We start from the raw sequence: 22,629 nt of genomic DNA, 5'->3' as shown, positions 1-22,629 counted from the left end.
CCAGATCATTACCATTCACTCTGTAAAAACATTACTCTTGACATTCGCCCCACATTGCTTACCCAAACTTTTACATTTGTGTCCTCTAGCATTGGCAACATCAGCTGATGGGAACAACATTTATTTGCCATGAAAACTTGCCATAGTTTAGTTCACCTCAATCAAATTTCTCAATTTCCTTTGCCCTCCAGTTTCTCCAACCTAACTTTGTGGCTGAAATTCCTTAATCTCTTATAAATCTCTTTTGCACCCTCTCAAGGATCCTTAAATCGTCTCTAACATTTGCGAAACAGAACGGTCACAATACTCTAATTTGTAAAAGTTCAACATGAATTTCGTGCTTTTGCACCCAATACCTCAATGTGTGGACACAAGATCACAATTACTTTGCTAATTATATTCTTCATGTATCCTTCCTTCTTCAAAGTGTGATGCACATGAATCCCATATCAATCTGCTTCTGCACATACTTTAGAACTGTGGTTTTACATGTATGTTATCTCCTATTCTTTCTGCCACAATCCATCACCTCCATTTCCCTGTATTAAACCTCATCTGCCACTTGTCTGTCCATCTGCCAATCTAACTATGCTTCAAACTGTTTCCTTTATTCCTTGTTTTATTTCTCAAACATCCTCCTTCATTCCAGTTTCTTTTTATCCCTTAAGGTCCAATGGTCTTAAGTTTACAAATAAACCAGTGTAAAAGCTCTGTGGTTTTGTGTTTTGGCACAGTATAGCAAGTGACATTCCAGTTTCCTATTAAATGTCCATGGCAATTCTCGAAGCAGAGGAAGGCTCACAGCTTTTCACAGTAAGAGATGAGAAAAATCACTTGTTAATGGACTCGAGTTCACTTCTTTGTGGCAAAATAAAGAATGCTGTCAGAAACCCATTACCAAGTCATCTGCCTACCCCACTGACGGATTGGGAAATAATGAGAAATGGGATGAAAGATCTTCCTTTTTAGCTTGAGTGAATTTTCCTCAATTAAAATTAGAGCACTTAAGAGTTAGCAACACTCAGATAAACCCCTTGAAGAAATAGAACAATTTTAGTTTACTTCCAGTGCCAAGTTCTAATTTGGGAAGGAATGAAAGGATAGGGGAGATAAATCAAAGGCTGAAGAGGTGATGCAATGTGCAGGGATTCAGTTTCTTGCATCATTGGGATTTCTTCTGGGACAGAAAAGACATATTCAAAAAGGATAGGTTTCACCTCAACTAGAGAATTATCAATAATCTGGCGGAGAGATTTGCTAGTTTTATTTTGGGAGCCTGTAAACCTTTGGAGAGGTGGTGCATGCTTCCAAAGTAACAGTGAAAATAGAAAGGAACGTGAGGATGGTCCTCAATCAGAAAAGAGCAAATTAATTAGGAAAGACAGACAAGAGCAAGTCAGACAACAAAGTAACTCTGAAGAATTAAACTGCATTTATTTCAATGCAAGAAGTCTTACAGTAAGGCTGATAAACTCAGGGCATGTACAGGAACATGGGACTGGGATGTCTTAGCTGTTAAAGAAACTCGGCTGAGGGAAGGACAGGCCTGGCGGTTCAATGTTCCGGGTTTTCGATGTTATGGGAAGATCAGAAAGAGAGGCAAGAGAGGAGGGGGAGTGGCATTTTTGATTAAGAAAAACGTTACTACTGCAATTAGAGAAGATATTTCTGAGGGATCACTTCGTGAAAATACATATGTTGAAATTAGAAATAAGAAAGGGATGATCACCTTGATGGGATTGTGAATTAGATTCCCCCCACTCCCCACCCCATCCCAATAGTCACAGGGAAATTGAGAAGCAACTACGTAGAGAGATCTCACACATATGCAATAATAATAACATTGTAATAGTAGGGGATTTTCCAAGCATTGACTGGGACTGCCAGTGTTAAAGGTTTGGATGGTGAAGAATTTGTTAGATGTGTTCAAGAAAGTTTTCTTGATCAATATGTAAGTATTCCTACTAGAAATGAAGCAACACTTGACCTTCTCTTGGGAAATAAGGCAGGGCTGAAATGTTGGTAGGGGAAACCTTTGGAACTCGTGATCATAATACAATTATTTTTAAAATAGCTGTGGAAAAGTATAAGTCTTCCATGAAAGTTAAAGTTCATAATTAGAACCAGGCAAATTTTAAGGTTATGAAACAAGAACTTTCAAAAGTCAATTGGAGTAGACTGTTCACGGGTAAAGGAACCGACCGACAAGTGGGAGGTTTTCAAAAGTGCGATAATGAGCTTTCAGAATCATTATGTTCCTGTTAGAGTGAAAGGCAAGGCTGATACGATTAGGGGACAATAGATGAATAAAGATATTGAAGATCTAGTCAAGAATAAAAAAAAAATCATACATTGGATCTGGAACAGTGGGATCAGCTGAATCTCTTGAAGAGTATAGGGACATTCTTAAGAAGGAAATCAGGAAGGCAAAGACAGGCTATGAGATAACTTTGACAGATAAGGTTAAAGTTAATCTAAAAAGATTCTACAAATACATTAAGAGGAAGAGAGCAACTAGAGAGAAAGTTAGGCCTGTTAAAGAGTACTATGCATCAGTTTTTACTGCTGAGAAATAAATGGAGGCTAGAGACCTCAGGAAAATAAATATTGATGTTTTGAAAACAGTTCACATTATAAAAGCGATGGAAGTCTTAGAACACATAAATGTAGATAAATCTCAACTGTATCCCAGAAAGTTGTGAGAAGGAGGAAATTGCGGGGCCCCTAGCAGAAATATTTGTATCATCTATAAACATGGGTGAAGTTCCAAAGGATTAGATGGTGACTAATGTTGTGCCATTATTTAAGAAAGGCTGTAAGGAGAAGCCTGGAAACCTGTGACTCTGACATCGGTAGTGGGTAAGTTGTCGGCCGTGATTTTGAAAGATAGGATTTACATGCATTTGGAGAGGGAAAGAACAATTAGGGAAAGTCAGCATAGTTTTGTGCAAGGAAAATCTCACAAATTTCACTGAGTTTTTTTAATGGGAAAAGATTGATAAGGGCAGAACAGTCGACACTGTTTACTTGGACTTCAGTAAAGCATTTGTCGAGGTTTTGCATGATACACTAATTCATAAAGTTAGATCACATGGGATTCAGGGTGAGCTTGCCAATTGAATACAAAATTGGCTTTATTGTAGGAGACAGAGGGTAGTGGTGAAGGTTGTTTTTTGGACTGGATGCCTGGGTCCAGTTCCACAGGGATCAGTACTGGGTCCACTTTTGTTTGTCACTTATATAAATGATTTGGATGAGAATATAGGAGGCATGGTTATTAAATTTGCAGATGACATCAAAATAGGTGGTGTAGTGGACAATGAAGAAGGCTATCTAAGATTATAAAGAAATCTTGACCAATTGGGTCAATGGGCTAAGGAATGTCAAATGGAATTTAATTTGGATAAATGTGAGGTATTGCGTTTTGGTAAAACAAACCTTATACAATTAATGGGAGGGCATTGGGTAGTGTTACAGAACAGAGAGACCTAGGGTTTCATGTACATAATTCATTTAGTATCCTTGCCTTCATTGCTCAGACTTTTAAGTATAAGGTTTGGGATGACATATTGAGGCCTCTCATGGAATACTATGTGCAGTTCTGGTTGTCCTGTTATTGGAAGAGTATTATTAATTTGGAGAGGGTTCAGAAAAGATTTACCAAGATGTTGCTAGGAATGGAGAGTTTGAGATATAAAAATAGACTGAAAAAACTGGGAATGTTTTTCACTGGAGCCTGGGAGGTTGAGGGGTCACTTTATTAAGGTTTATAAAACCATGAGGGGCATAGATAAAGTGAATGACAAGGTTCTTTTCCCTCAGGTGGGGGGGGGGTGTTCAAAACTTGAGGGCATATTTTTGAGGTGAGAGGAGAAAGATTTGCAAAGGGCATGAGAGGCAACGTTTTTACACAGAGAATGGTTCATGTGTGAAATGAACTGCCAGAGAAAGTAGTGGATGCAGGTACAGTTACAATGTTTAAAAGACATTTGGATAAGTTCATGAATAGGAAAAGGTGGGAGGGATATGGGCCAAGTGCAGCCTGTTGGGACTAGTTTAGTTTGGGAACATGGTCAGCATGGACTGGTTGGATTGAAGAGTTTGTTTCGTCACTGTATGATTCTATGTCCCCCTAACCATGACATAAAGAAATCCCACTTTTCAATCAGAAAAGAATCAATTTTGGGGTTAGATATGAGGACGCTGATGCACAAACACAAGAAAGTTTGAATAATCTTATTCCTTTTTAAATCACATTAATGTTCAACTAATTTGAATGTAATTGAATTTGAATTTTAATTAACAAGCCATCAAATTACTACAATTTACCTTTTCAGAATGCAACATATAGTAATGTGCTGTACACAGCCATTATTGGTCATTGCAGTCTTGCTCGCCATAACTATTAGGGATTAAATAGCATTACCCACAACTAGTTTTAGATATGCACTGTGTTGAATAATACTGAATACAGTGTAACAATACACATAGAAAAATGAAATAACTTGTAAGTACATACTACCTTTCACATTTTCAGAATGACTTGAAGTGCTGATTAGAGATAAAAATTTGGCCTGGGTATATGGGCAATACAAATGTCGAAAGTGTGATGTACACAACCGTTCAAGCTATTCATATTTTATTCCATTATTAACTGCTTAGATTATTACATTAAGAAAGTAAAATCTTAATGCATTCATCAATAACTTCAACAATTTGCATTTCAGTAGTGCCTTTAACATATTGAAAATGTTGGAATGAAACTTGTGGCAAAAAAGGCAGAGAAGTTTGGGTGGGAATATTCCAGAGTATTGCATGAGATAAGAGGGGAAGGAAAGAGGTAAGTTCACAAAGGGAATTGAAAATAAGGATGCAAACTGCCCTCAGGGAATCAATGTGTTTCGTGAACATAAAGGTGAGAATGAACAGCACTTGGGTGACAGTTGGGAAACAAGCAGAATAATTTTCGATAAAATTAAATGTGCTTGAAACCAGGGATTTGGAAAGATACTGACATGTACATTGTTTCAGTAAGTGGGGGTGGACCATGTTTGTATGACAGTGAAAGGTTAATATCCACTTTTATCCTCAATACAATTTTATTAGATGTCTGTTTTAAGGATAAATATAAACTAAATTATTTTTACCATTGTTTCAAGGGTGCAGTTGGAAAAAAATCTGATATTTCATTCTTTCGCTATGTAAGTCGGTCTTACTCCAGGGGGCCAGAAGTGTGCAAATGTGGCATTCAGCCATTTAAATATTGCAATGTACAAAATATTATTCATTATTTCTAATAATCGATGTAGATCTGATTATAAATGTAATTTTCCAGTACAGTTCCAAAATAACAGCAGCCAGTGAAACCCAAGATGACCCTTAATTGTAATATATTTCAATAATGAAGCGATAATTGACAATGTAATTTCCTGTCAATTTATGGAAAACTATTTCTCACTAAACTCTCAATAGCTGTTGTTGCTACCCAAACGTACTGATTGGTAATTCAACCTGACAGGGAAGTCTGGATTTGAAACTGAATAAAAACACTTAAGAAATTAACAACAATTACTGCAAAAACACACAAAATTAAAACTTCAAGCCTTTCACATCAATCAGGCAATTATCAGCCAATCAGGCTAAGACATCGTATGAACCTCTTAACTAAATTAGTGTTTCCAGTCATTCCCAAGCAGCCATTTGCCTATTTATAAACCCTATCTAAATCCCGTTATTATGTTCCAGGCTGTAAATGATTTCCGGGATCTATCCACTGACTTGTATCTGTATGATTATAGGTTTGTGTCTTTAATAATGCATAATTGCAGTATCTCTTCAATCAAACCCAGTCCAGATCCCAGAGACCATTGCCCTTTTAATTATTCCTTCAGCCAATAATCTCCCATTGCCAGCCATCAATTTGATTCCAGAAGCACATATCTGGTGTAATTTCTCATTTCTGTGACCCAATCAATGATAGTATATCAAAAATAACATTTTGTGTAATTTTAAAATTGTGCAGATAATCACTACGATAGTTCCCCATTCTCACCTCCTCTACAACTGAAGGCAAAATACTGCAAAGGCTGCAAGTCCGAAAAAAAAACCCAGAAAATGCTCGTGAAACTCAGCATCTGTGAAGAGAGAAACAGTTAACATTCTGAATCCAGTATGATTCCGTTCAGAACAAATCAGAACGTTAACTCTGTTTCTCTCTCCACAGATGCTGACAGACCTGCTGGGTTTCTCCAGTACGTCTTGTTCTTATTCTCTTCAACTACCCAATGATTCCAGGTCCTGTTGCTACCACCTTCAGTTCCAGGCTTGCTCCCTGGCATTCTCCATGGCTCTAAATCCTGCAATAGACCCCAGACCATACTGCTGTTTAACAGATTATTGATATCAATGCCTACTCAGACTTTCTACTCTTCAGCTCCAACTCTTACTCGAACCACTTTCTGTGACCATTCTGTCGACTTAGATGCAGTTGGAGTCAGGGAGTTCAGGGAGTTGTAGCAAAGTCTAGAATGTAATGAGTTATGTGCAAAACACAGAACACAATACAGCTGGATCCTTACAAATGGTTCTCAACGAGATATGAAATGCAACTTAAAGGTGCACTGAATGAAGCTTCCAAGACAATGATGGGAATAGGGCAAGACAATCCAGGAAAAAGGCATGTGCACTGTCGTCATCACTTAACAATTAGTTATTGAGGCAAGATTTAGTTTGCATCTAACAGTTGATCTATAAGATAAGCTACCAATAAATATATGTTCAAAATGTTGTTATTTCATAGGGGTGCTGTCTTTTGAGGCAGTGGGATGAAGAGAGTAATCTGACAGCTTCCTTAAATGTCCAATATCTCCTTTCTCATCATACTCATCAATACGTTCAATCTAAAAACCATCTGATTGACTCCTGAACCAATTCTCTCTGTTCATCTTGGTTCCTTTATCCCTCTAACTCCCTACTTTTAACTTTAATTCCTGAAATCTATTCTCAGCCAAGCTTAAAAATGTTTCAAGATCAATTTTATCTATCTCCTTCATAAAATTGAAAATTATGAAATCTAACCAGCCTTTCTTTCCTGAGGCGGACAAGGCCAACATGTTTAAACTTTGCGTCATCAGTTATGAATCCTGATAACTGGAACATTCTTGATCATTCAAGACTTTGCCTCTTGGAAGTTACTGTAAACTTCTTTTTAGCTCATCTCCCCAGGCTACACACAGAAATATGCAAGCATCTTCGCCCAAGCCTTTGTCAGTACATTTTGGAATTGGCTATTGAGAATGTGAATCAGTGACGCAAATATGAATCTCCAGCTGAAATTCCCTTGACCTTCTTTCACACCTCCATAAAGCAATGTGGCTCACATTATGAATTCAGTGTTGTGCAGGAAATCATGTTCAATCATTCAATGGATGCTGCCACATTTTGGTGTTTCAACAGATTTAAATATCTAATCCTTTTTTTTCTCTTTTCCACACACCTTCTAATTCAAGAACCAGTTGCTAGAACGTGACGGCAATATGGACTGTAGCTAATTATTTGGAAATGAAAAGAACAAGGAGGACTCACTGATTTTCCTCATTTTGTTGCTCTGCCTGTGGTAAGGCCTCTGCTCAAAATCTGCAGCAGGAGATATGATGACCATCAGCAATTTAGTGTGCACATGTGTAGAAATTATAACATTCTTTGTTGTTTTTGAAAGTAACTTTTAGTATTTGCTTACTACATTTGCATCTTTAAATCTACTTACTGTGAAAATGGCCTGCTTAGGGTCATACATTAATATCTTCTTTAAGATACAACGGGTAACATTCAAACAGCACATCTCAGTCCAACCTTCTTCTCTCATGGGAGAATTTGCATCTTACTTTTCCTGACTGTTAGTTGTGCTGCTCAGACAGAAAAATGAGCAAAACTGGAGAACTGAACCTCATGAGACTATGTGCTAGTATTCCAACACATTGCATTATAATGCCACCCACCCACACCTCCCAGATTTATTGACACAGTAATCTTATTTCAAATTTTCCATAGTTTCTTCTTACTTTTTGGCCACCATTTTGCCACCAAATGAATCTTCAAACAGAAGTTAGGAAAAGTACCCATCTATAATCTAAATCTATCACCTAATCACACAGCATGACTGAAACTCAATATGTGTAAAGTACCGATCCTCCTGATATTGGGCCATATTATCAAATAGTGCTACTGACAGACAGGATATTTGCATGAGATTTTGCTCATCAAGGTCAATTCCCAACTGTTTATTTACATAACATATTGCCATTTGGCCTACAAATCTGACTTCCCATTGTGTAATCCTGTACTTTACAGGATATAGAATTAACACCTGCTTTCCCTGTAGGATGTCAAAACAAGTTCAAGATAATGTCTTTAATGCTATCTTATTTTTATAGTCAAGAAGTCCAAAAGCACAACTTGCTGATTGGAGAAGGTAGTAGAGATATATTCAACATTACTGAGGCCAAAATCCTTCCAATGTAGGCTTAATTTTATAACCCATCATAATGCACAATAATATGATAACAAAGCAATAAACAAACACATGGGAAGTGCTATGATCCAAATTGAGTACTGTTTTGCACACTTCACCTTCAGACTAGCAGATGGCTGAGAGTGCACTGTGAGGCTGTTGCACCAAGGACTCAGTGATGTTTCTAGCATACAAGAGCGAAGCATACAAGAGTGATACCCCAGCTGTTTGTCAACCTCATACAAACCTTAGAAGTGTAACAGAGTTATCAACATGTCTGCAATTTTTTTAACCTTATTTACTATAAGAAATTCAAGTTTCCTGTTCAAGTTTTGGGGAAAGCTTCGTATGTTGATTTGCCAGGAGCAAAACTACCCTTAACTTCCAGGTGTCTTTATGCTACTTAGTCTTGCTCCATGTCTTTACATCTTATGGCATATGCCTCTTTTATCACATACCATTTTATTGGAGCTTATTTAATAAAGAAATCATTATCAAACAGAAAGACATCTGGAAATCATGTATTCCCAGTGTTCTTAGCCTTGAAATAAAATATTCTTTGATCTCAAGTGGAAAAGGTATTCTACTGAATTCTAGAACCTTTCTCTATTATAACATTTCCATGCATATTATATCCATATTTCACACAGATAACATCACAAGGCAGAGTAGTTGGCACAGTGAATAAAAAAGTTTTAAAATAACATGATCTAACCAGCTCATAATCTGTGCATTTAAATAAATCAGAAACATAGACTTTTTGTTGCCTAATTACTGGCTTTAATTTGAACCCAAATTCATGATGCTGACAACTTTGTGACCTGTGAATAATCAGATGTGCACAGTGATGGCATTCAAATCCTATCCTCTCATCATGCACACTTTTTAAAAACATATTTCCCAAAGGACTGTGAGAAAATGTGCCAAATTTGCTAGCCTAACTGTTCAATACCCTGTTGTGGCATGATGATGAGTATCATAAAACATCTGCCAAGAATACCCTTCAATGAGGACCTTCCACATAGCTCGCTTGGCATCTGATAAATGATCCTTTAATTAGTTCCAACTTTTCCTGTCTATCTTTTCACCTTCCCCTGCAACCCAATGCCTGCAGACCAAGACTTTGCTCTCTTGTATTTACCTCTCTTTTCTCCTGAGTCCTAAACATAGCATTCTGTCCCCTCACACAGCCCCACATCCCTGTGTTGAGATAATGACTGATCCCACACTCTGCTGGGTTCCATGGAACTGAGGACTGTTGTTTCCAAGTAGTCTTCAAACTCTCCCTGCGCCTCACCCCCATCCTCTTTTTTAAAAAACACCTGCCACCCCCCCCCCTCCCCCCATTATCCCCATGCCTTTTTTCGACCTTGGGGGGGATGTGGCATTGGGCACTTTTTCCACTGAAAGGGTTCCTTCATCTCTATTTCTTTGTTGTTGTTGTTCGGTGTTGACAGACTGTGCACAGATCAACACTGCAAGAGAACGAAGCCCAGACTTATCACCTTGAACTACATGGCGTTCAGCGTGTGCTGTTCTAACCCGGAGCTTTGATCATGGATTTTCGAATGGCCAAGTGGGAATTTAGATTAATCTTACCATACAGTCGCTCGGACAAGATTTGACTGAATACCCCGATTCCAAGTACTTGTGTAGCATTGCTTCGAACTCCTCGTATTTTTCCTGAGCATGTTGGTCTTCCATCTGGTAAGCCTTGATGCATTCACTGCAGACAGCCATAGCCCCTCCATCATCACTGATCCGCATATCCAAACTGCAGTTTAACCCATTCGGGTTGACATAATCCCGCAAAAGATCAGCAATGGTATAAGAATTGCAGAAGGACAGCCGAAGATGACTGAAGTAGGACCACAGGCAGGCGGAATCCAGACCTTTGGGAATTAATCGACAGGCTCTTTCCAACTCCTCACCGGGCTCAGTCAAATTGGTCAGAGACAGATCACACTGAGCCCGCCGTTGGCTCTGACCGTGTGGTGTTGCCAAGTTCTGCCTCGGTGCGGGGTCACTCCAGATCCTGCCTGCTGTTTCCCCGCTCCTCAATTTCGTTCCAGCGCAAGAGCAAAAATAATCAGACAACAGGACAGCGAAAAGAAACATAGACGCTAAAGACATTTGCCATTTCTCTGCCCTCTGTGAATCGACGCAGGGTTTCTCGTTTGCTGTGGGTGCAAAACAGATTTTCAGGACGGCATTACACATCCAAGCACCCCTGATCATATTTTGGAGGGGAGGGCAAGGGTGGGGGGAGAAAGGGCGGCTTTCCAATTTCCCCTAGTTCCCAATGTCACTTTAGCAGCCTGACTGTGTGCAGAGTTGCTAACGAGGGGTGTAAGTGCCCCCCCATCACCGGCTGGTCAAAATATAATCCATGGCATTTTGCAGGAGCTTGCATCCTCCGTCTGGACAAAACAGAAAAGGGGAGATTTGTTTTTATTTTGGTTGAATTTTTAAAAATTAAATAAATAAACAAACAAGCCCAGCTAGCATCCCTCCCTTCACCCCCCTCCCCAACACACAACCCCCCCCACCCCCCCACACTCCTCCTCCAACCTTCCTGTTGTTGTAGGCTACCTGATTAAAATTAAAATAAAAACCAGCGCGCACCCACTATTGGTGACAGAAGGTGCACGGCTCCTCATCGGTGTTTTTTTCCCTGCTCTCCTCCGCCGGTGTCCTTGTCCGTTTCCTGGGTCTCATCTTCGTTCCTTGACCCTTGTTGCCTCTTCCTTTTTCCCCACCCCTCTCTCTCTCTCTCTCTCTCCCTCTCTCTCTTTTTCCCTCCCTACCACCACCACCACCACCACTCCCCCTCAGCCTTCCAACCTCAAATTGTCGCCATCTTCAACGCGATGAGTACACCTTGAGATGTTTGGGGCAGGTCCAGGCGCCTGCGCTCTCCTCTGGTTTAGGGGGAAATTGACAGGGCCATTCAGAGAGACAGAAATTGACAGGGCCATTCACTTGCAGTGATCACACACACACACACACACAGACAGACACAGCAGGCACACAGCGACTCAGCATCACAAACCGCATACAACCAACCCCACTTGCAATCTGCCATTCTCCTCTCCCCCCACTCCTACCACATCTCTCTCTCTCTCTCTCTGTTAAGATTCACGTCTTTGGAAGTGAGATGCCGCTTGGCAAAAATGCAGAAGAGGAGGGGCCGTTGGAATGGGAGACCAGAAATGCGGCTAAGCTTTGCCGGACCGGCTATTCACATCACCAGAAAGTATTCGCCTGTTCCGTAAATGACATTGGGGAGGGAGTGGGGATGCTTACTCGTACCCAGAGATGTCATAAATAGGCAGCGTACAGATGACAGCGAGAAGCCCAAAGGACCTGAAACGATCACAGAAACGAACTGAAGGGTGACAAATGGGCGTTATTACAGGTGTACATAGAAACGTGCGGCTGTGTGTGGATTTGGAAGATTAAACCCAAATAGTTCTTTATTTTAGAATATGGCTGTCAGTAAAGGACAAGGTGGTTTTGGACGTTTCATGTCTTCACTGAAAGATATTCAATGTGTAGTGGTTGTGAATGAAACTAATCAGGTACTGAGGTTAATCTAAACAGCATTTCAGAATGAATGGAGTCTAGTTATTTAATTTCCATATATTCTTGGTGAATTGTCAACCTGGAATCCTGCACACAATTTTGATTCTTCTGCTTTTGAAAGAACGTTGTGGCTTATCCATAATTATGTTGGTGTCCCCAAATCTGTGACTGTAATTCTCATAACTCCATACCAGTAACTTTCAGTTGTCTTTCCATTCTTGCTCCAATACTGAAATTGTACCAATCAAATTCGCGATTGGAATCCTCTGTGAATGCAAATGTGATGCACTTCTGCTCAATCTCCTTAACTCCCTACGGACACAGCCAGCAACCAACATCCTTTTTACTTTTTTCTTTAATGGGATGTAAGTGTCGCTGGTTGGACCAGCACTTATTGCCAATCCCAAATTGTGCTTGAGAAAGTGGTGGTGAGCTGTCTTTCTGAACTGGTGAAGTCCATGTGGTATAAATACACCCACAATGCTCCGGTGGCTGCATATGATTCAAATATGCCTTGAACTTCCTTCCTATTCTTAGAATGTCATTTTTCCACCATGGAGTATCTAAATTGTAGGGGCAAATTACTGCAGATGCTGGAATCTATACTGAAAACAGCCAATGGTAGAGGTCACAATGGGTCAGATAACATCTACTGAGATAGAGCAAGCTAACATTTAGAATCTTGATGACCCCCCCCCCCCCCCTCCCCTCAGAGCTGAAGTGAATTTTGGAGGAGACAGCATATATGCAATAGTTTGGTGTGTGGGCGTATGTTGAGGTAGTGGGTGCAGAGTGCTGGTCGAGGAACAACATCTCATCTTCAGACGAGGCACTTTCCAGCCTTCTGCACTAAATATCGAGTTCACTACTTTCAAATTGTGAACCATTTCTCCCTTATCTTTTAGCTTGTTGAATTCTGTTGTTATGTCCTCTCCCCCACCCCCCACCCCCACCCGAGGTGGACTGTCTGTCCTTTCAAGTCTGGCAGGAGACACACTGTTAATCTGCCATTCTCACATTCCGATCACTTAGTCTGAACAGTCGACATATTTTCTCCACCAACACCCTACACCCACTAATCCCACCCCCTCCACCCCAAACTAAAGCAGAAATACTGTTCCCCTCCACACTTCAGTTCTGATGAAGAATCATGGAATGTTCAAGTTTGTTAAAGAGTTCATATGATGTTTGTGGAAAATTTTTAAAAAATAATTTATCTGCAGCAGTCAATCTTTATGTGTCTGCAAGAAGAAGCTGGAGCACACATATTCCTGAATCTAGGAAGTTCAGGGACACGCCACTCTAGAAATTAATTGAACTGAAACTCACTTTCCAGAAGAAGGAAGCAAACACATTGTGGAAGTATAAAGATAAATGACAGGTGGCATTGCATGCAAAAAAGTGTACAGTGACACATTTTTGTAGAAAGAATGAAATAGCAAAATGTCGATAAAATGCGACAGTTTTAAAATGGGTATAGCACAGAGAGATCTGTGGGTCGCTCCACAGAATTCTTTGAAGATAGCAGCACAGCTTGATAAAGCTATTTAAATGTTTTATAAATAGTGTCATGGATTATAAAAGCAAGGAATTTGGGTTGAACCTTTAGAAGTTAATACTTATACTCTAGCTGCAGTATTATTAGCCATTCTGCACAATTTGGCAAGAGCTTTAAGGCCTCAAAAAGAGCACAAAGGTAATTTACTAAAACTGTACTAAGGGGTGGCATGGTGGCTCAGCGGTTAGCACTGCAGCCTCACAGCACTCGGGTCCTAGGTTCAATTCCAGCCTCGGGCGACTGTGTGGAGTTTTCATATTCTCCCCCTGTCTGTGTGAGTTTCCTCCCACAATTCAAAGATGTGCAGGTCAGGTGAATTGGCTATGCTAAACTGCCCATAGTATTAGGTGCATAGTCAGAAGGAAATGGGTCTGGGTGGGTTACTTTTTGGAGGGTCAATGTGGACTGGTTGGGCCAAAGGGCCTGTTTCCACACTGTAGAAATCTAATCTAATCTTTTTTTTTTGGCGGGGGGGGTTGAGAAGTGCTGTATTTGCTTCTCTTTAGCAGAGTAGTTTAAAGCAAGATTCAATCGAGGTGTTCAAAATTGTGAAGAGCTTTGATTGAAATAATAAGTGTTTCCACTGATAGAAGGATTCATAAGCAGAGGACACTGTTATAAATTAATGAGCAAAACATCTGCTGGTGTAGAGGAGAAGATGCTTTGGAGAATTTCGTTGTGCAGTGAGTTGTGATTTGGAAGCACGAGCTAAGATAGACATGGAAATAGATTTAATCATGAATTTCTAAAGAAACTTAGATGAATACTTGAGGGTGAAATGTTTGCAGGGCTGTGGGGTAGAGCCAAGAGAGTGGTTCCAACTGGATTCTTCTGTCAAAAAGACTGCAAAGGTACAATGGGCCAAAATGATCTTTCTGTGCAGTTGTTAATTTGTGATTCTAAACTTGGATCAGTGTATAGCATTGCAGTCAAATTGAGAGCAAAAAGCTCTTTTGGGGAAGTTTTGATTATGCACAAATTCATCTGTTTATCTTTAAAGAAACTTCGAAAGTATCACCTAATAGATTTGGAGGTGCCAGTGTTAGACTGGGTTGTACAAAGTTAAAAATCACACGCAACACCAGGTTATATTGTTAACAACCACCTGATGAAGGAGCAGTGCTCCAAAAGTTAGTGCTTCCAAATAAACCTGTTGAACTATGACCTTATGTTCAGAGTGCAGTGCTGGAAAAGCACAGCAGGTCAGGCAGCATCCACGGAGCAGGTGAATTGACGTTTCGGACATAAGCCTTTCATCAGGAATGAGGCTTGTGGGTCAGGCTGAGAGATAAATGGGAGGGAGTGGGGTTAGGGGAAAGATAGCTGGGAAAGTGATAGGTGAGGGAGAAAGTGGGCGGTACTGCTGCCTCACAGCGCCAGAGACCAGGGTTCAATTCCCGCCGAAGGCAACTGTCTATGTGGAGTTTGCACATTCTCCCCGCGTCTGTGTGGGTTTCCTTTGGCTGCTCCAGTTTCCTCCCACAGTCCAAAGATGTGCAGGTCAGGTGAATTGGCTATGCTAAATTGCCCACTGTGTTAGGTGAAAGGGTAAATTAATGGGTCTGTGTGTGTTGCTCTTGGGAGGGTCGGTGTTGACTTGTTGGGCCGAAGGGCCTGTTTCCACACTGTAAGTAATCTAAATCTAAATCTAAAGTGATAGGGTGGGGGGAGAATGCTGGACAGGCCAAGAGGGCGATCCCGAGTTGGAGGCTTGGGACTGAGATAATGTGAGGGTTGGGGAAAGTTGACCTGCTGTGTTTTCCAGCACTACACTCTCGACACAACCTGCTGTGCTTTTCCAGCACCATACTCTCGACATTATGCCCGAAACATCGATTATCCTGCTCCTCGGATGCTGCCTGAACTGCTGTGCTTTTCCAGCACCACACTCTCGACTCTGATCTCCAGCATCTGCAGTCCTCACTTTCTCCTATAACCTGGTGTTGTGTGATTTTTACCTAATAGAGCTTCTGATGTCCATTTACTCCAGAGATCTGTTGAGAGAACATTTTGAACACGACAAAAGCTATCAATCATTTCTTATAAGATACAGCAGAAAATCTTTGTGCACAAACTATGGACTTTTGCGCTCTCCGTAAAAGATGAAATGCATACTTGGCCAAGTTCATCCATATTAATAATCATGTAGAACAATATTTAACATGCCAAGTGGTTTGATGTACATCTGCATGTAAACCCTAATCCTAACCCTAACACAGAATCAATATGATATTTGATACATTATTTCTTAATACAGAGATTTAAGCTTGAGGTGTCTTTATTTGTAATTTATTACAGACTATCAGGCAAAACAGAAAATAATTCTGATGCTTACATTTTCTGTATGTGTTGTCACAAAATTGGTTTCTTTTTTCTAAAAGCTGTTCCTTTCCTCAAGGATACTAAGTCCTTGGTTTTATCAGAGGGATAATAAACCTCTCTCAGTGCCAATTAGTCTGGTTTGGTACAGAGATTTAAGGGTGTTGAAAAGCCTTTTTGTTTATATGTTAACAGATGAGACTTCAGGCCAAAGTGGTCATGTTTTAGAAGTGACCTGTATAATGAAAAGGGAGTGTAATTTTGTGGATAAATTTTTTATCTGTTTTAAACCTAGTAGTCAATCTCACTAACTTAATCCAGGTAATTTTCACTGCACACTTACCAAAACAAATTACAAAGTTATGGTCTGGGCCGCCTGCTTAAGAATGTTTTGAGCGGTCTGGCCTAGTCCATAACAGTGTTCTCAATCATATCTTCCAAATGAGGGCATTATATAAGCCCTTACCTGACCAAGTGTGCATGAGAGTGACCATCATCTCACACTCAATCTTTGACTTTCCAATTTCAGGAATCAAAGGCTTCACTATTATTTCAGAACATGATCTCTTTGGACCTGGAATCGTAGTAGCTTGTTGAGTAGAAGGTAGTTCTCTTGGTATATCTTCTTGATGTCTTCTTGATGGTCTGAGCTCTAATTTTCTCTTCTGCTGACAAGTATACCATTTGGTTCACCCTAATCATTAATCTGTGGATGGCTCAATCCTAATGGGATGAGGTTCTGGCAATTCCTTCAGACAACCTCTTCACTGGTCTACAAAAAGAGGTTCATAACACTGCAGGTGATAGTACCTTTTCTGCTTAAATCCCTAATCCACATTTGTTGCCCATTCTTGGCTCTGGCAAATTCCTTACACACTCGCATTTATTGTAATGTGAGTCATATTGAGCACAATAGGTTTACTCCTTATAATGTACTGTTTGGTAATCAGGAAGATACTACCGTGAAGCCAATTTGTTAGGTTTAGACCATAGACCATAAGACATAGGAGCGGAAGTAAGGCCATTCGGCCCATCGAGTCCACACCGCCATTCAATCATAGCTGATGGGCATTTCAACTCCACTTACCCGCATTCTCCCCGTAGCCCTTAATTCCTTGTGACATCAAGAATTTATCAATTTCTGCCTTGAAGACATTTAGCGTCTCAGCCTCCACTGCACTCTGTGGCAATGAATTCCATAGGCCCACCACTCTCTGGCTGAAGAAATGTCTCCGCATTTCTGTTCTGAATTTACCCCCTCTAATTCTAAGGCTGTGTCAACGTGTTCTAGTCTCCTCGCCTAACGGAAACAATTTCCTAGCATCCACCCTTTCCAAGCCATGTATTATCTTGTAAGTTTCTATTAGATCTCCCCTTAATCTTCTAAACTCCAATGAATACAATCCCAGGATCCTCAGCCGTTCCTCGTATGTTAGACCTACCGTTCCAGGGATCTGGTAGGGATCTGACTCTTTTAGTTTCTGCCCATCAGTAACTAAGATAGTGCTAGGCTGTACTGGAGTGGGGCGAACCTATAATTCAATAGAGTTGCATAGAAATCAAAATTCTTCAATAGTGAGTCCATAAACAGCCTACCCATTGCAAGTATCATACGCAAGTCCAATTTGGCTGTGAAGTGGTTGGAGCATTCATTCACAACTCTTTGGGTGGCACGGTGGCACAGTGGTTAGCACTGCTGCCTCACAGCGTCAGAGACCTGGGTTCAATTCCTGCCTCAGGCGACTGACTGTGTGGAGTTTGCACATTCTCCCCATGTCTGCGTGGGTTTCTTCCGGGTGCTCCGGTTTCCTCCCTCAGTCCAAAAATGTGCAAGTTAGGTGAATTAGACCGTAGTGTTAAAAATGCCCGTAGTGTTAGTGAAGGCGGTAAATGTGGGGGAATGGGTCTGGGTGGGTTGCGGATCGGTGTGGGCTTGTTGGGCCGAAGGGCCTGTTTCCACACTGTTAGTAATCTAATCATTGCATTATGGACTGTTGTCTGAACAACTACATTAGGAAACCCATACATTGTAAATATCTCACATAAGACTCAGATAATCGCTTTTGTAGTCATATATCATTTCTAGAAAAAATCCTAATAACAAGGTTAAAACTCACAGACTATGGGCTTTTGCCTCATGGGGAAACAGCTTCTCCCCACCTAAGGCAGTCTCAATGTCTAAGAATCTTATATGTTTCATTAAGGTTTCTTTCACTGTTTTAAATGAACAAGTACAAGCTCCACCTATTCAAGCTCTCCTCATAAGACAATCCCTCCACACGCAGCATCAACCTAGTGAGCCTTCACTGGAAAGTCTTCAATGCCAGTTCATCCTTCCTTAGATAAAGGCACCAAAACTGTTCACAGTATTCTAGGTGTGGTCTGACTAGTACCTTATAGAGTTTGAGCAAGACCTCCCAAGTTCTATATTCCATTCCCTTTGAAATAAATGTGAAAAATCCATTTGCCTTTTCTAGTACCCTTTGAACATGAATGCTAATTTACTGGTGATTCAGGCACCAGGCACCCCAAAGTCTCTCTGTGCTGCAGATTTCATGAATTTTTCCCCATTTCAATAAAATTCACATTGGTTAGGCTACTGTTGGAATATTGCGTGCAATTCTGGTCTCCGTCCTATCGGAAGGATATTGTTAAACTTGAAAGGGTTCAGAAAAGAGTTACAAGGATGTTGCCAGGGTTGGAGGATTTGAGCTATAGACAGAGATTGAATAGGCTAGGGCTGTTTTCCCTGGAGCGTCGGAGGCTGAGGGGTGACCTTATAGATGTTTACAAAATCATGAGGGGCATGGATAGGATAAATCGATAAAGCCTTTTCCCTGGGGTCGGGGAGTCCAGAACTAGAGGGGATAGGTTTAAGGTGAGAGGGGGAAATTATAGAAGAGACCTAAGGGGCAAGGCTTTCACGTAGAGGGTGGTACGTGTATGGAATGAGCTGCCAGAGGAAGTGGTGGAGGCTGATACTATTGCAACATTTAAGAGGCATTTGGATGGGTATATGAATAGGAAGGGTTTGGAGGGATATGGGCCGGGTGCTGTCAGGTGGACTCGATTGGGTTGGAATATCTGGTCGGCACGGACAATTTGGACCGAAAGGTCTGTTTCCGTGCCGTACGTCTCTATGACTCTAATTCTTTTATTCTTCCTGACAAATGTGCATGATTCCACATCTCCACACATTAAATTCTATCTGCCATTTTTTCCCCCACTTGTTCATTCTGTTGAGACAAAGATTCTTTGTTATCTTCACTACTTGCAATCCTATCCATTTCTATGTCATAAGTCCTGCACAAAGAGTGTTAGAACATAGAACATAGAACAATACAGTGCAGAACAAGCCCTTCAGCTCTCAATGTTGCACCAACCTGTGAACTAATCTAAGCCCATCATCCTACACTATCCCATTATCATTCATATGCCTATCCAAGGACTGTGTAAATGCTCCTAAATGTGGCTGAGTTAACTACATTGGCAGGCAGGGCATTCCACGCCCTTACCACTCTCCGCGTAAAGATCCTCCCTCTGACATCTGTCTTAATTTTTTTTCTTTTTCTTTGTGAGACACAGTGAGAGACACAAGGTGCACGTATCTTTATTCAATTTCCACCACCAGGAAAAAAGGAAACACCCAACATCTGTCTTAAATCTGTCACCCCTCAATTTGCAGCTATGCCTCACCCCCAACCCCATATAAGCAGAGGTCATCATCCTAGGAAAAAGACTCTCACTGTCCACCCTATCTTATCCTCTGATCATCTTGCATGCCTCTATTAAATCTCCTCATTGTCTTCTTCTCTCCAATGAGAACAGACCCAAGTCCTTCAGCCTTTCCTCATAAGATCTTCGCTCCAGACTAGGCAACATCCTGGTAACTCTCCTTTGCATCCACATCCTTCCTGTAATGGGGCGACCAGAACTGTACACAATACTCCAAGTGAGGCCGCACTATTGTTTTGTACAGTTGCAGCATGACATCACGGCTCCAGAACTCAAACCTTCTACCAATAAAACCTAACACACCATATGCCTTCTTAACAGCACTATCAACCTTGGTGGTAACTTTCAGGGATCTATGTACATTGACATCAAGATCCCTCTGCACATCCACACTACCAAGAATCTTTCCATTGACCCAGTGTTCTGCAGTTTTTGGACACTGTCGATGGATTGCTTTGGGATTAATGTGATTATATTTCTGGCATGTATTTCAAAATCTTTAAAGGCATGTTATGTGTAAATTGTTTGGTCTACTCTATTTTTATCATAATTTCTTTTACTTAATAAGCTTTCATTTTATTGTTAATACCAAATGTGCCAATATTGTATGTTTATGTTTCAGCAAGAGGCTATCTTGTTAAAACAAAATCAACCCAAATTATGGTTTATAAAGACAGATTTCAGTCTGGAATCTGATTTGCCTGGTAATAGAACAGCTGGAAATGTAACAATTGCTTTTTTATACTCTTTGGTGAGCAATATTGTTAATTTTTGTAGTATTGCATTTACTTGTTCAGCTTCTGATTTAGTATCTAGTCTGGAGTTTATTCTATGCCACTAGGAATGTTTTCTCCAGGCTGTCCAATTTCATGTTCTTTATGGATCACCAATCATCCTGACAGTAGATCTCCTGATGTCATGGCTTCCAAATGTGATTCAGTTTTTTGTCTTTAAAGGCTCTTATTTTGGAGTGATGACAGGTTTCCCATATATTGCTACTATTCTAGAAGATGTTTCCACTCTGCAGCTATACTGGAGGATTCCTGTGCTTTTGAAGCTGCGATAAATACCTTAAACTGGAGATTTCTTCTGTTCGAAAGCATCTCTTAACAGGTCGGACATGTTTTCTGTCATTCTTTGAAGTATTCTTTGACCATTCAGATTTTTTTAGGGTGTGCTGTCCTCAGCAATCAACAATAGTTGTTTTCATGGAAGTTGTCTGGGTTACCAACATCTTTGCCTCATTAAGACTAATCCCAATAAATTAAGTCTTCAGTGCCATGCTAATTGTCAAATTGTAGGTGTTAATGTGTATTCACTAAACATGTGAGTCCCGAAGTTTCTTACACGGTGTAATGTGTGCAAGGGTAGCCACCATCTAGTCTCATGAGAAGAGTTTTGTAAAATAAACAATGTTAACTTTATTGCTTTTCTGAACTATTCACAGGCTATAATAGGCTCTACATTATTATAACAATTGTTGTAAGGACCCAATGTTTCATTGGTCTTTTACAAAATCCTGCTATACTGTCCAAACAAGGTCTCCTGGCATCACCACCAGGCTTTATGCTTATTGCACTCAACCAGGTATGAACTCTTCCAGACTCTATCAAACTCCTATACAATAATATTTCCTGAGGCAAAAGACAGGGAATGTACATGTAGTGTGTAAAGCTACATCAGCAGCTTGTACAATGTAATCAAATATCAGATGCAGAAAGGCAACAATAATGCAAATTTATATGACAATTACTGTCTGTTAAATTGACCTCAGCGAATGAAACATCTCAGAATTTTTATTCACCTGAATCTCCTAATTTCTTTTTATCATAGTGTCTGAAATACAAAGATAAATTTCTGTTACAGTTGCCATTTCCCATACGCTTGGCTGAAAACTACTGTACATCATTGATGCAGACCTTATATGGAGACAGAAATAGTACAATCCATTCAGTGACCCTTAATCTTGCCCATTGTAATTTTAACCTCAGTAATCACAACCGAACTATGCTCCCTGTCAGGAAAAATGAAAATCTAACAGTAAAACGCCAAGGATTTGAACAAGCGCAGCTATACCAAAGAAATATTATTCCTGACCTTTAAAGTAAATTCTGAGGACATATTGTCAAGCTTGGATTAATGTAAATGTTCAACTGATCTCAGGCATAGATTTATTGATTTCCTGTAATATCATAGTTTCTCATTGATAACCTGATATTTCACAGTTCACACACATACGCAGGTATAATATTTATTTAAATTCCTTTTATAATTGACCCCAATATTTTTAGTGCTCTTCCATTTCAAATTTTAGTTATTCTTGATGAAATTATCTACACCACCATGTCTTTATCATACTGTAACTGTTTAAAGTTTCAGGATTTTGTTCATGAAAATGAGCATCATAACTTTGTATTTGATGATGGTAGTTTGGGGAACAAGAGAAAACAGCCAGACAATGTGTCACCTTTTCACAATAAATGCTAAAGCAAATGAAACAGTGATGCATTTTTGTGCTTTGTTTTATATATAAACAAATGAAAACAAAAACAGTTTGACAAACATTTTCACTGCTCCTTTAGGATTTAATCGATATTTGGTAGCAATTGACCTTTAGATCATGCTTTTGTTAGAAAAAGTTTTTTTGTGTGTTTGGGACCTAGGTGTAAAGAAAGATAATAAGTCACTTTCCCAGTAAGTAGCTTATGTATAGGGAGAGAATATAAGGAAGGTATTATGATCAATAGAAATGGTGGAACAGCTTGATGGGACCTATTTCTATTCTGAGATTACTGTAGAATATAACAATGGATATCAAAAGTATCCTGTGGCAGGGGGGGGTTGCTGTGCAAGGACCCAATTGTATAAGTTTCATCCTTGCACTCTCTCTGGATATCCTTCAATGTTCTCCGAATTTGCTTTG

General features: G+C 40.1%; 1 protein-coding gene across 2 annotated transcripts in view; it reads right to left on the bottom strand.

The window, feature by feature from the left end:
- The window catches only part of LOC122557385 (NALCN channel auxiliary factor 2), a 458,304-nt gene extending 446,585 nt beyond the window's left edge, over nt 1-11,719 (bottom strand). The window contains exons 1-2 of one of the 2 annotated variants that reach the window (XM_043705041.2): nt 11,354-11,719; nt 10,109-10,929 (exon numbers count right to left, since the gene is read on the bottom strand). In XM_043705041.2, coding sequence (XP_043560976.1) covers nt 10,109-10,747 — 639 coding nt within the window. In that variant the 5' untranslated portion in view covers nt 10,748-10,929; nt 11,354-11,719. Of the gene's footprint in view, nt 1-10,108; nt 10,930-11,134; nt 11,247-11,353 lie in introns of those variants that run through there. The other variant, XM_043705042.2, reaches the window with a different exon arrangement.
- Nucleotides 11,720-22,629: the final 10,910 nt, after the last annotated feature.

The sequence above is a fragment of the Chiloscyllium plagiosum genome, unplaced genomic scaffold, assembly GCF_037043375.1.
Source record: "Chiloscyllium plagiosum isolate Xiang-an unplaced genomic scaffold, Cpla_swu_hap1 HiC_scaffold_11, whole genome shotgun sequence".
Taxonomy (NCBI): domain Eukaryota; kingdom Metazoa; phylum Chordata; class Chondrichthyes; order Orectolobiformes; family Hemiscylliidae; genus Chiloscyllium; species Chiloscyllium plagiosum.
Note: the sequence above shows the minus strand (reverse complement) of the source record. Positions and strands in the feature narration are given on the sequence as shown.